Below are 13863 nucleotides of genomic sequence, written 5' to 3'. Positions count from 1 at the left end.
AGGTCTGCCGAGAGATCAGAAAACTTGTCAATGTGGGTGGAATATGCCTGGCATATACCCACAAATGATCTAATGTCATAAGCAGTCTGAGGTACTTCCCAGTTAACAATCTCGGCCACTTTAGCCGGATCAAGTCGAATGCCTTCGGCACTGATTATATATCCCAAGTAATGTACCTGGAACAGATAAAATTCTGACTTCTTTTCATTGATATAGAGCTCGTTGCTTTCCAGCAACTTAAGGACTTTCTCCACATCAATGTCATGCTGCTCAACTGTAGCTGAAAATATGAGTATGTCGTCCAAAAATATGAACACACACACTCCAATCAACTCCCGGAAAATACGCATCATCATGCGGTTAAATGTAGCTGGGGCGTTCGTCAAACCAAATGGCATGACCACAAATTCATAGTGGGCCCGTTCTGTACGGAAAGCTGTCTTGGGGATGTCCCCCTCAACAATCCGAACCTGGTGGTACCCACTCTTTAAATCCAATTTAGAGAACACCTTAGCTCCATTCAGCCTCTCGAGAATATAGTCAATTCGAGGCATCGGGAATCTGCTCTTGATAGTCAGCTTGTTGAGTGCACGATAATCGACACACAACCGAGAAGACCCATCTTTCTTCTTGACAAATAAAATTGGGGCTGCAAATGGCGACACGCTGGGGCGGATGAAGCCAGCTTGCAACAATTCTTGGAGTTGGCGGTCTAACTCCGATTCCATTGCCTTAGAAAGGCGATACGGAAACTTGCTCGGGGGTTCTGAGCCTAGGAGGAGGTCAATCTTGTGATCCTCCGGTCTGGACGGGGGAAGCTGGGGAGGGAGACTGTCCCGAAGAAAAATCTTCTGGAACTTTTCATGGAGAACCGAGTACTTCTCGGAAGCACTGGCCACCGTCTGGGCTGTCTGGATGTAAATCATCGCACACTGTGCGCCTTTCCTGACTGCTCGCTTAGCCTGCAAGTGGCTTATGAGCGGAAAGTTTGGAATACCTGGCTTACACTTAATGGTCACAGGGGTGTTTGACACATTCCGATCAATCTGGAACGTGTGCTTGTCCCACTTGACATCAGGGAGAAACTTGTGAAACCACTGGATCCCCAAAATTATGTCTGCTCCTACAAGAGGGGCAACCATAAAATCACGCACAAACTCTATGCCCTGAATGACTAATTTAGCACCTAGAGCTTCATACTTGACGCTCGTAGTCATACCTGTGCTAAAACCCTCAACTTGTTTGTCCACCGAACTGAGCTCGAAACGGGCACGCCTAGCGGCCTCTTCCGTGATCACATCCTCCGTGCTGCCGCTGTCAAACAAGACAACGACTCTCTGGCCACCTATGTAGCCAAAGGACTTGAGCAATTCGTTGCGCTCATACTCCTGGTCATGGGCGCCCTTCTGCTTATCTTCGAGCTCCCGGCTAATAATTGCTCCAACTGAAGCACCGGGGGTTGAAGAACTAGGGGTAGCCACTGGGGTCTGTGTGGGAGCTGTGCTCACCACGGAAGCTGTGGAGGCGGCGGCGGGCTTTGGAGGCTTCTTCGGACAATCCCGAGAAGTATGTCCTTTTGTGTGACAAAAGTAACATCTACCCTCCTTCCTGTACTGAGCAAGCTCCTCAGCACTCAACTTGCCACCTGTCTTGCCTGCCTCCGCTTTCTGGTCTGGAGTAAGCTTAGACGCATTGTTCGAGTTCTTGGAGCCAGAGGCTCCCGGGCTCTGTCCTGGGGAAGACCCCGTCTGGTTCTGGCTTTTGCCCCCCGAGGTGTTAGCCTTGGGAGAAGCCGGCTGGAAAGTCTTGGGCTTGCCACCATTGTGTTTCATTTCTGCACTCTGCGCAAGCGAGAGTGCGTCCTCAAAGGTGGCTGGTCTAAACATACGCACCTCCCATTGGATGTGCGTGTCCAGGCCATACAAAAACTGCCCTTTCTTGTCCGCATCAGATAAGCCTAATTGTAGACACAAGGTCGAAATTCTATTGGCAAACTGAAGGACTGGTTGCGCATTCTGACGCGCTCCCCTGAACTCGTCTTCGAGTCGCTCAAGGTAGTGGGGCGGTAAAAACCGCTGCTTAAGGTCACGGACGAACTCGTCCCACCCATAAGCTGCCATACCTGATCTGGTGTGGGCATGAGCCCACTGAGTCCACCAAGGAATGGCCTCACCTTCCAAATACCAACTGGCTAAGATCACTTTGTCAATATCTGATTTCCTAACTGCGGCAAAGTAAGCTTCAAATTGATGTAACCATGAATACAGAGTAGTGGGATCGAGTTTACCATTATACTTACTGAAGTTCATTTTCTCGGGAAAATGATTCGAGGGCGCCGCCGGTGTCAATCTGGCGTCCAAAGCTCGGAGGTAACGCTCGTGTTCCACTCGTCGCATGGCTTCGTCTTCTCGTTGTCGAATCTCCAATGCCCGTATCTGCATCTCAAGCAAGGAGCTTGACTGCGGCTGTGACCCCTCGAGAGGGTCCCTGTGACGAGGATCTGGTATCTGGGGTACGGAAGGAGAGGGAGGAGGAGATGGAAAACGCGACGTTGGAGAGCGAGAACGCTCCTCCAGAGCCAAAATCCGCGCCTTCTGCTCGTCCAACTTGGTTGTCTGGTCTGCGATTGCTCGCATCATCTGCTGGAACATGTCTTGTACACTCAAGCCGGGTGCCCTAGCTGGGCTGCCTGGTGCACTCTGGTCCCATGGTTCTGGTTCTCTCTCGTCGCCGAAGTTCGCCATAGCGGGAAAATGCAGTTCCTTTCCGGAACGCAATCTGACCATCCACTATCTGTGTGGGAGACTTCCGGAGGCTTCCGGAGGCTAAAAACCAACCGTCCTTCGAGGGACAGGAGTCACTCCGAAAAGGGTAGTCCACCGGCGTCTAAAAACCAACCACACGAGCGAAAAATTTTCTGGTTTTCTTTGCTGAATCTTCGTCCTTGAAGTAGGCTCTGATACCACTGTAATATGCGGAAGCTTCGGAGAAGGATCGATACTTCAAAACTCAGAAAACAGCACTCTTTTCGCGACGGAATTAACGCACAAAACTGAAAGACGATGTGCAGAAAATAGAGAGAGAAGGGGGAGATGGAGAAGGACACAGTATTGGGTCCCAATTACCCTCTGTAGGGCCCCCACCACGGATGGTGTATTTGCTTTATTAGAATGATGTAAATCTGAAACAAATACAAAGTACTTGACCTTTTCTTGGCTGGAAAACCTGCCCTTGACCTTCAGTCCTTCACCCCTTAGCTTTAGCAAACCCTTGGCTGTCCTGGCCCTTGAATGCTTGGAGCTCTTGGTGAAATATGAGATGATTAATGGGATTATGGGCTGGGGTATTTATACCCCCTCTTGCATCCAGTCGGCTGGCTTCAGGACAGCCCACGACTGAATAAAAATACCCACACACTTAACAAAGTGTTTTCACACTTGATTAATTGTTTGTCCAGCCTGCGCATGACTCTGGTACAGCCCCTGGCTGCTGGGCATGCTGCGCATAGGTGTGGGGACTGCCCCTACACCTGGCTGCCTACTGTCTAGGGCTTAAACCCTCTGTCGGCTGCCTGTCCAGAGGCTCTGGAGCTGGCCGACTGCCCCTCCAGCCCTTGCCTTGGCTGGTGGGCAAAGTCTTGGGCCCTCCTGGCCCCTTGGGGGTGGTTCTACACCTCCCCCATGCCCATCTAAGTATGCACATGCAAATACCTACACTGGGGTAGCCCTATGGGCTGGCCCCATCTCTACATGCAAACTACATGCCTACAGAGGCCTGGCATCCAGTTGCAAACCAGATACACAGCACATCTGACATCATTCCAGAGGGAGACTCACAGTGCGGACTGGCACTGCTTCATGTGCAGGACAATGCACACCTGACCTCGGACGACTGAGATGGATCCCTGGCTGACTCGTCCCGGACTGGGCTCACATGGGACCAGTTCACCATCCCAGGTCCTGCACCTAATGTACAGAATGTCTACGTGGCATCCAAGTGCGGGATGCACGTGACAACCTGTCTCGGTCTTGGGCACTTCTAATAGATTCCTTCGCAACTTGTAACATTTCCTGCATATCTTGCAAAAAATTACGTGCTGCATCATGCTTAGTACTGTTATATGCAAATTCTAACAAAGGAAGATAATCCTCCCATGAACTCTGTCTTTTGGATACATATGCTCGAAGCATATCCTCCAAAATATGATTCACTCTTTCAGTCTGGCCATCAGATTGAGGATGATCAGAGGAACTCAAATTCAAAGTTGTTTCCAACTTCTCAAAAACAAGTTTCCAAAAATCACTCGTAAACTTCCCTATCACTGACTATGTCCTGCGGTAACCCGTACAGTCTAAACAATTGCTCGATAAACTGCCGAGCTAATTGCGTAGCTGTAATAGTCTTCCGGGTCGGTAAAAATCTAGCCATTTTGTCAAGCGATCTACCACAATCCAAATAGAATCGTGGCCTTGATGTGTTCTTGGCAATCCGGTAATAAAATCCATGGAAATACTTTCCCATTTATTACCTGGGATTTGCAAAGGATGCAACAATCCAGCCTGTCTAAAGCGTTCAGCTTTATTTGCCTGACAAATCTGACACTTGAGAACATAATCTTCTACATACCCTTTCATCTTCGGCCAATAAAAAGTGTGTTTCACTAATGATAGCGTCCTGTGTACCCCAGGGTGTCCAGCAGAAGGGGCGTCGTGACACTCCTTAAGAATCTTGGACCTAATGTCCGAGATCTGTGGTATACAAATTTTGTCATTACGGAATAGCAAACCATTCCGAATCATCCACTGGCCTCCTGCAGCCTGAATAGTAGACTGCTCAGTCATCGAGTCTTGGTCAATCAATGAGCTCCCGTCCTGGATCTTCTGCCAAAATGGACCAAAATAACTATCAGTCCTACAAAGCCCTCTCAATGACTGAAATAAGTCAATAGAAATCTCGGTGAACGACAAAGTATTCACCTCTCTAATCCGACTAAGCGCATCTGCAATATTATTCATGGACCCTTTCCGATAACGGATCTCAAAATCAAAATCTTACATTAACTCTGCCCAACAAGCTTTCCTTCCTCTCAAATCATCCGCATACTTGATTGACTGACTGATGATCAGTCAATACCACAAACTTGGAGCCATATAAATAATGTCTCCAAACCTTGAGAGCATGAATCACAGCATAAAGCTCCTTCTCAAGGGTTGGCCAACGAGATTGAGTGTCGTCTAGCTTTTTACTTTCAAAAGCAACCGGTCTACCATCTTGAAATAAAGCAGTCCCGATAGCATAGTTACTGGCATCAGTTTCAAGAACATAAGGCCGACTAGGATCAGGCAATGCTAAGATAGGTGCTTCCTTGACTTTATCTTTCAAAAGTCTGAAGGCCATATCCAAATCGTTATTGATCTTGTGTCTCAAGTAAATGATGTTGGTCATAAAGAACTCACATTTACTTAACTTAGCATATAGTCGATTCTGTCTTAAAATAGATAAGACTATCGTGAGGTGTCTAACATGATCCTCAAGAGTACGACTATAAATCAAAATATCATCCAGGAACACCACCACAAATTTTCCCAAATGTTCACGAAAAAAATCGTTCATCATTTGCTGGAAAGTGGCTGGAGCATTGGTTAACCCAAAAGGTAATACGAGAAACTCGTAATGGCCATACCTAGTCCGAAAGGCAGTTCTTTCGACATGCCTTTCATGAATACGTATCTGGTGATAGCCAGTACGTAAATCTATCTTCGTGAAATATTTCGCTCCTGCTAACCGGTCAATCAGGTCATCTGATCTAGGGAGAGGATAACGGTTCTTAATGGTCAGCTTGTTCAATCTCTTGTAATCTATACACATTCTCCAGGTATTGTCCTTCTTCCTCCTAAGCAACACAGGTGCACCCCAAGGTGATTTACTTGGACGGATCTGGCCCATCCTCAAATAATCTTCGAGTTGTTTAGCCAACTCATCTTCCTCAGCTTGGCTCATCCTATAAGGTGGAATACTGACAGGATGAGCACCAGGGATCAAGTCAATACGATGATCTACTGCACGTTCAGGTGGTAAACCCGATGGCAGTTCCTTAGGAAATACGTCTTGAAATGAATCAAGTATCTTCTGTAATTCTTTACTTTCAAACACACTTAATTCATTTACATCCAACGAAGGGATGAGAAAAGAAGAAAGTGGAATCAATACACAATGGAAAGCGGTATACAAAGAAGAATCCATTATATTTCCAAAATTAATTGTATTTACAAGAGGTCCCTGAGAGGATGAATACAATCACCTAAAATACTATACTTGGTGTCCCTATGCTGAAAAGAAAAAATATGACTAGACCAATCTATCTGGACGTCAAGAGTCTTAAACCACTCAATCCCTAATAACAAGTCTACATTTTCCAGATGCATAACATAGCATTCCAGAGTATCTTTGTAGTCCTGAATCTGGATTGGAAGCATCTCCACCTTGCGATCCCAAACTTGCCTTCCTGCAGGTAGGCGTACCTCATAGGTATGGTCGCTGAGTGTCGTATCAAGACTCAATTTCTACACAAGTTTGTAGTTAACAAAGTTATGCGAACTGCCAGGGTCTAAAAGAATGTGAATCTTATGGCCATTTACTTCTCCATAAACTCGGAGAAGATCATGCAAGCCAAATACCTTAGATTGAACAGACAATCAGAACAAGTACTAGGGCGAGAAAGTACAGTAATTGACGTACCTGTCAAAGACAACTGGTTAGCTGCCTTTGGCTTGGGTCCGACGTTTGACTTGGTACCCTTTTGCTTCAGGCACTCATTACGCATGTGTCCTTTTTCTTCGCAGATAAAACAACGTCCTTCCTTCTTGAGCTTTAAAGCCCTAAGGAGTCGTTTCTTCTTCACTGGTGTCGAACTTGAATTCTTCGAAGGTTGGTCCGAAGACTTTCCCTCTGTCGTGTTAGCCATAGGTGCGGAGAACTTTCTTTTATTCTTGTTCCCCTGCTCGGTAACGGGTTTCGACTTGGAAGAGACCATCGTATCATCATAGATACGAGCTGAATGAATGGCCTCGTCCAAAGTTTTACATTTGTTATTTTTAACCTGTAATCGGTACAAGTCTGGTAAACCAGCTACGAAAAACCCCAAAAGAGTAGTGGGATCCATCTTTGTAGCTTTCATCTGCAAGTCACGAAACTCCTAGAGGTAGACCTCATGAGTGAGGTGCTGCGAGGTCATGGTCAAAGCTGAAAACCGGGCAACAACATCGTAATCATCCTCTTTCTTGAGGAATTCTTTCTTGAAGATATCTTCAAATTGTACCCAAGTCGTTGGCTTAGGGTTGAGTTCCTTCCACCAAAGCAAAGCTTTGCCGGACAGGAAACCTGCTACTGATTGGATCTTCTTTCCATCATCATATGGATGAAACTGAAAGTGAACTTGCCACTTATGTAGCCACGTGTCCACGATCTCCTTGGTGTGTTGCTTTTGCTCGCCCCCGAACAGTTCCGGAGTAATATTGGGGCCTAAAGCTGAAGCCAAGGTATCCATACCCGAGAAAGTAGAGAGGGTAGTGGTCAATAGAGCGATGGAGTTCTGCAAAGCTTGCATCTGGGCTGCGATTTGTGCCTGACGTTCCGTCGAAGAAGCTTTAAGAGCTACTTTTAACTCTTGGAAATCTGATTTTGACACAAAATCGTCAAAAAGATCGGCATCGGTACCTTCCATAGCCGGCAAGCCTTCGCGTTCCACAAGGGGCTCCAACTCCGATTCTTGGGTCGACATCGTGAAGAGGGTACGTGGAGAGAAAATTCGATCTTTGCACAACAAAAGTGCGAGCGAACTTGAGAGCTTGAGAGCTTGAAAACTTAAGAACTTGAGAGATGTGTGGCAAGAAGCCCACTTGAGGGGATTTATAAAGGTTTCCCAAAAGCTAAAAATCTCCAAAAGCTAGGCTTAGCTTTTGCTTTGCTTTTGTGTTTTTTTTTCCTTAAATATATATATATATATATATATTTATTTATTTATTTATTTATTTATTTATTTATATTTATATATATGGATATATATATTCTATTTTCTTTTTTAAAAAAAATAAACACTTTGAAACCTTGGAGAGGAGATGACTTTTAAACCTTTTTTTTTTTTTAAATTAAACTCCCAAAAAAAAACGAAAGCACTAAAAAAACGTGGCTTTCCTTGTTTTTTTTTTCTCCTAGAATAGCCGGCGGCCTGCTGCGTTGTTGACGTCGAGTGCTGCCGTAGCCGGACGTGCTGCCGTCACCTACGTCAGCCTGTGCTTCTTTGCGCCAACCTGCACGTGGGCCTGTGGCAACGTAGCCCTGGGCGCCTGCCGTGCGTGGACTGGGCTGGGCGCTCGCTTGGCCTAGGCGCCGCCTGGGCTGGCTGCGCAGGCCTGGTCTGGGTGCCTGGCATAGGCGCTGCCTGGGCTGGCCACGCTAGCCTGGCCGCCTGGCGTGGCAGGCATGGCCACGCAAGCCTAGGCGCCTGCCAGCCGACTGGCCCTGGCCGCCCATACACTTGCGCCCTCAACACCCCGCAGCATCATACAACACCCGACCAACGCACGTGACCAGCAATGCAGCGCTCGCTTCGCACGCTCTCTCTCTCACTCTCTCTCTCTCGTTCGATGAAAAAACAACGAAAAGCAAACATGCTTTTTTTTCCTTTTTTCTGTTTTCTCTCATGCAACTACACAACAACTCTCTTCTTTGCAAAGCAAATAACCCTTCTTAGACCACCATCTCCCATCAACATGGGTCTCTTTGATGAAGAAAAAACACATACTAAATCTGAAAACTGCAGTATGCACAGAAAAAACAGCAAGCTTTTTAACACACCTTCTTCGACCTCTTCTTCTCTACCTACCGACTTGCTCGTTCACGAGGTATGCTCTGATACCACTGTCAAATTCCCACGGATCCCCTCGTGGTCGATCTATGACAGCCGTGGGCAAGCCCACAGTCTTGGCTATCCCCACCGAGCCACGAGCTGAGCTAACTAGGATGACGTACCGACCAATCTCCTCCTCGCGACGTCCCATACCGCCATGAAGCTGCCCTCGCGGGCCTCGAGACTGCTGCCGGCCTCGGCTGCATAAAGCAGGTGCACGTCTGCACTAGATCCAAGCTCCAAGACCATAGAGCTCTCACAAACTCGCGAGACTCTCTATAATATAATAACTAACCTTGGCCACCCTTTTATAGGCTCTTGGCCAGTCATCGGGCCTCCACACTTGGCCGCCCGCCCATCCATACTTGGGTGCCCGCCCGTTAGTATTTCCCTAACTCAGCTCGTCAATCAGCCTGCCTAGTTCCAAGCTTCCCCAAGCCTCGAAATTAGTCTTGCGTGCGTGTAGCACACGGTAGATACACACTGTGCACATGGCAATTGGACAGCTTTATGGAGGCCCATAAGACCCTGTCGGCCAGCAGGAAGGCTGCCCATTCTCACACGGGCGAAAAGCGATGCATTTAATGATATTTTCTAGTCGTGAGCAGATAAACAGGCCGACAGCAATTAATCATACCGATCAACATGTGGGGAGCCTATATAAGCGATGGTCAGCCTTTTGGCATAAATCATCTCATTTTCTCTCCAAGAGCTGAAGTCCAAGGGCTGAGACGGCCAAGAAGGGACTAAAGGCAAGGTGGAAAGTGTAGATCAAGGGGCTATTTTCAGGCTGAATGTTATCTCGGCCAAGTGAAGGTATCCAAGTCAATTCAGTCCTGGTTATTTCAGCCAGCAATTCGTCACTCTACTCGTTCAATAAAGCAAATACACCATACCTGGTGGGGGCCCTTCAAAGGGTATTTGGGACCCAATCCTATGTATTTGTCTCTCTTCTCTACATTGTGATATTGATCGTCAAGAACCAAGGGCTGATAGATATTTATCAAAGTAAAATCCTGGTCTCTGTGAGCTTCCGCATGTTATAAAATGGCACAAAGCACAAATGGGCGGCACAAAAACAGCACAAAGCACAAATGGACGACACAAAAACAGAACGAAGCACAACGGGCAGCACAAAAACAGCTGGGGATCTGGAGAGGGGGAGCGATGGAGACTCAACCCCTTCCCCAGGAGGATCGCTGAAAATCAGCTACACCTACAGCTAGCTTGAATGCCAACAAAAAGAGAGAACAAAGCAAAAATGGGAACTTCTATTAATGCCTTCATGGGTGGGAAACACCCCTTTTAATACAAATGCACGTTACGTTCCCATGCATGTGGGATAAGTCACACACACTTGACCACGCAATCCATCCGTCAACATAGGTCAATATTGTTTCCCTTTAAGTGACTGTCAGCTGGGTATTAATTTTTGGTATATGTTTTGGTTGACTTTAACAATGAGTGCGTGGCATGTTGCTAGTGCAAAGTACATTCCTTTGAATAGCGTTGATGTACACTAAGCAATGGCTTTTTTGTTATGGAATAAAAAAGGTACCTCTAAGGAAGGGAGGCAGGTTGGTTTTATGAGCTCCACTGTGGTGTAAATATTTTTATAACATGCTCTACTGAATCGGTGTGCATCTTGCTAAATAATTTGGTCTCTAGTGACACATGGCCGTTACATCCTACTAGTACTTCTCACACTCAAGTGTTACACAACTTAGGAGATTGATTCACAACTGTCTATTGCTGCATCTCATGCACGCGTTATTGCAAAGCCAAGGTTGCTTGGTACACTATCATTCTTCCTCTGCTTTGGGGATGCTAGACCCTCACATGCAGAGCATGGCCTCATTAACCAAAACTTAATATTCATGGTCGTTTCCGCAAAAAGAAACATATTTTCATAAGCAACTAGGATATGATAGCATTATTTTGAGAAAGGGACTTGAGATTTAACAAATGCAGCAGCACCTAGGGATCCATGTTCGTAAAGTTCATAATGCCTGAGGCTAGCCACACAATTCGTAAAGAGCTAGCTACCTTGTTGCATAAGAAAATGGCCGCAGAGAACTACGAGCCTCCACCAATAGATCAGCATCTCATTTATTTTTTGTCATTCAACTCATTATTTATAATAGAGTTGGCATATACATGTTTTGGAGATGATGTACCTTGAATTTGGGTCATTTTGTGAGCGAGTTTTAGATAAAAAATCACTTGAGATATAACAAGCACAGCAAGTAGCACTTTAAGGGGGCACTTTAGTGACGTTCATAGTGGCTGAGCTGGCCACACTTCATATAGAGCTACTATGTTGCACAAGAAAATTGCCTCCATATCAGTAGATAAGTAGATAAAGACTATGATGTGTGTTTTATTTTGTAATTCACTTGAGTTGGTGGATATTTGTTTTGGAGACATGACAATACTCACTTCAGATCATTTTGTGAGCTAGTTTTGGGTTTAAGAACCAATTAGAATCAAGAAAAGTGTTGTAAACAAAAATGGTAGATCTCCTAAAAAGGAAGAATTTGTAACTTAAAAATTTTCTGTGATATCAGCCATCTTCATGTAGTAAAAGCACCCAAAAGTATCTTTTGAGCTGTTTTTGTCAGCTAGAACTGCATGACCAGTATTGCAGGCAAGATTTGGATGCTTTAACAATGGAAATTTGACTCTAAGGTGTCTCTCAAAAGTTCAAAGATCTCATTGTTGCTTGAAAATCATGTTTGGAGTTCCACACCATTTGAAAAATGCGAAAATCAAATGGCAAAATTAACCCACATTTCTATTCCTGTTTCACATTTAGGCTCTATTATTGGATTGACCGCTATTCTTGGGAGTACTAAGTGGTGCGCTTTCCATTACAAGTGGCATGGCATGGTTTCCAAGGCATGGGATTCAATAAACCAAAAAAGCTGCATGCAATGTAAGGGATTTACATGATTGTGAATCCTGTGATTGAGAGTAAGTCTATGATTGTGATTGTGAGTGTGATTGAGAGTGAGAATGTACTTGAGATTGAGAGAGTAAGATTGAGCCCAAGTTTCATGGGCAGATTGTACTTCAAAGATTGAGAATCAAAGAAAAGCCTCTTCTACAACGTTCTGATTTCAGCGGAATAAAAGTGTCCCTTGACTTAAAGCCTCACACAATATAGCTGTAAAAGGTATCAAAGACCTGCACGCCTATGAGAACCCGTAGTAGAGGCTTAAAGTAGAGCATCACTCGCCACAAATTTGGAGGCCCATTCACAAAAAGGTCATTGAGAGGACACAGACTTACCACATGCAATCCCTATGCAGCAGATCAAAAGCGCATACCATTAAAAGGATTACAAGATGCACTTCAATGACAACTGAGAAGGAAATAGCTACTTTCATGAGTTCCATAAGAACGTAAATAAAAAAGTGTCAAAATACTCACACACTAGTTAAAGCTGACAAATTCCCAATAGCAGAGGGTATCTCGCTACGCAGGTCGCTATTTGACAAGTTCCTGATGTGGAAATAAGTCAACTTGTATTAGAGCATCCGTTTGTACTAAAGCCAAGAGAATAATCATACAAAATTCAAGACATTCAAAAAACTGTGGCTTACATCCTAGCAATACTTACAGTGCAATGACCCTTGCTGGACTAGCAGAGCTGTCGCAATCAAGCCAAGACCACTTGTAGGCACTTGGTAAACAAGGATCACCCGTCCAAAAGGAAAGATTGAAAGTAGTTTTGATGTTCTCCAGAGCTTGTACTATAGGAGTGACAGTATAGTTCACAAAAATGAGATTACTTTTTTGTGCCTAAGGTTGAAAGAATATAGCTTTTTTTCATTTTTACATGCAAAATTGAAATGTTAATCCAACACCTTTTGTTATGCTAGATATAAGATGCAAATAGGGTACCCCAGAAAGAGAAAATTTGGTGGTTCTTTCCAACTCACACATTCTCATTCCATGCAAACATCTAATTTCAACCACAGCACCTTCGATCCCTCGTAACGGTAAATGGTTTGTTTCCATACCATTCAAGAAAGTCACCCGACAAGAAAAACATGAACTTAAGGCACAAGGGTTTCTCACATGTACCTTGAGTGCTTCATGAGGATGTTGCATGAAACAGAAATGGAAACAAAAAAGGCAATGGCTAATATCTATGCAACGGAAAGGCCTGAACCTAGGAAATCGAAACGGGTAGGAAACAGCATTTTAAGCATTATAGTATACATGAAAGGTGAAATTGTTAAATTAAATAGAAATACGTGAATAAATTTGAGAAAAAATGTGGGGTGGATTATAATTTGGAGGAGATGATGAGGAAATTCCCAAAATATTAAAATTTAAGAGGAAAATTTTGCAATAAAAATATTGAAATGGAAACGGAGACTCCAGAGAAATAATGTTCCCACAGTTTTAGCTAGAAAACGTTCTGGTTACTATGGCAATCTCAACAACTGGATTCTGATGGAAGGCATTGCAAGTTCATCCAAGCCCATGGTAGAATGCTTGGTGCACCTCTCTTCATGCCAATGCTTTCTGTTCTATGTGCTCCCTTAGCCAAAACTCATCAATATCAGGCGCCAATACTCCCAACTCTGGAAGGCCCAACCCTAGGGTGGGCTCTAGCCACAAGCTGGTCAAACCACCTCAAAGGCCATTGATATTAAAATTTGGGGCTACATTTTTTTTTTGAGAGGAGACACAAGTTCTCTCCACATTTGTATTTTAAGGGGAGGCAGGAGGCAGGAGTCCTCTAGTTTGCATGATTCTTGGCTCAAAGTGATTAGAGGTTGAAAAGTGTAGAGATGGGTGAGGTTGGTAGTTACATGAACTAGTCACATGGCTCTTGCACATGTGCTAGTCACATGCATTGTGTGTCTATAGGGAGAAGATTCACATGCGAGTCTAGAAGAATATTTTGGAAGCTATAAAGCTATGTACTGGTAGTGTTCCTC

At 44.9% G+C, this 13863-nt stretch overlaps 1 protein-coding gene across 1 annotated transcript in view; it reads right to left on the bottom strand.

Moving 5' to 3' along the window:
• LOC147607442 (senescence-induced receptor-like serine/threonine-protein kinase) overlaps window positions 1-13863 on the bottom strand; it is a 79457-nt gene that overhangs the window by 53978 nt on the left and 11616 nt on the right. The window contains exons 4-5 of the mRNA XM_086790570.1: window positions 12531-12663; window positions 12341-12412 (exon numbers count right to left, since the gene is read on the bottom strand). Coding sequence (XP_086646696.1) covers window positions 12341-12412; window positions 12531-12663 — 205 coding nt within the window. The remainder of the gene's footprint in view (window positions 1-12340; window positions 12413-12530; window positions 12664-13863) is intronic.

This window comes from Cibotium barometz, chromosome 55 (assembly GCF_041138505.1).
Source record: "Cibotium barometz isolate CiBa-2024 chromosome 55, ASM4113850v1, whole genome shotgun sequence".
In the NCBI taxonomy this organism is placed as follows: domain Eukaryota; kingdom Viridiplantae; phylum Streptophyta; class Polypodiopsida; order Cyatheales; family Cibotiaceae; genus Cibotium; species Cibotium barometz.
This window is presented reverse-complemented; position numbering and strand designations above follow the sequence as displayed.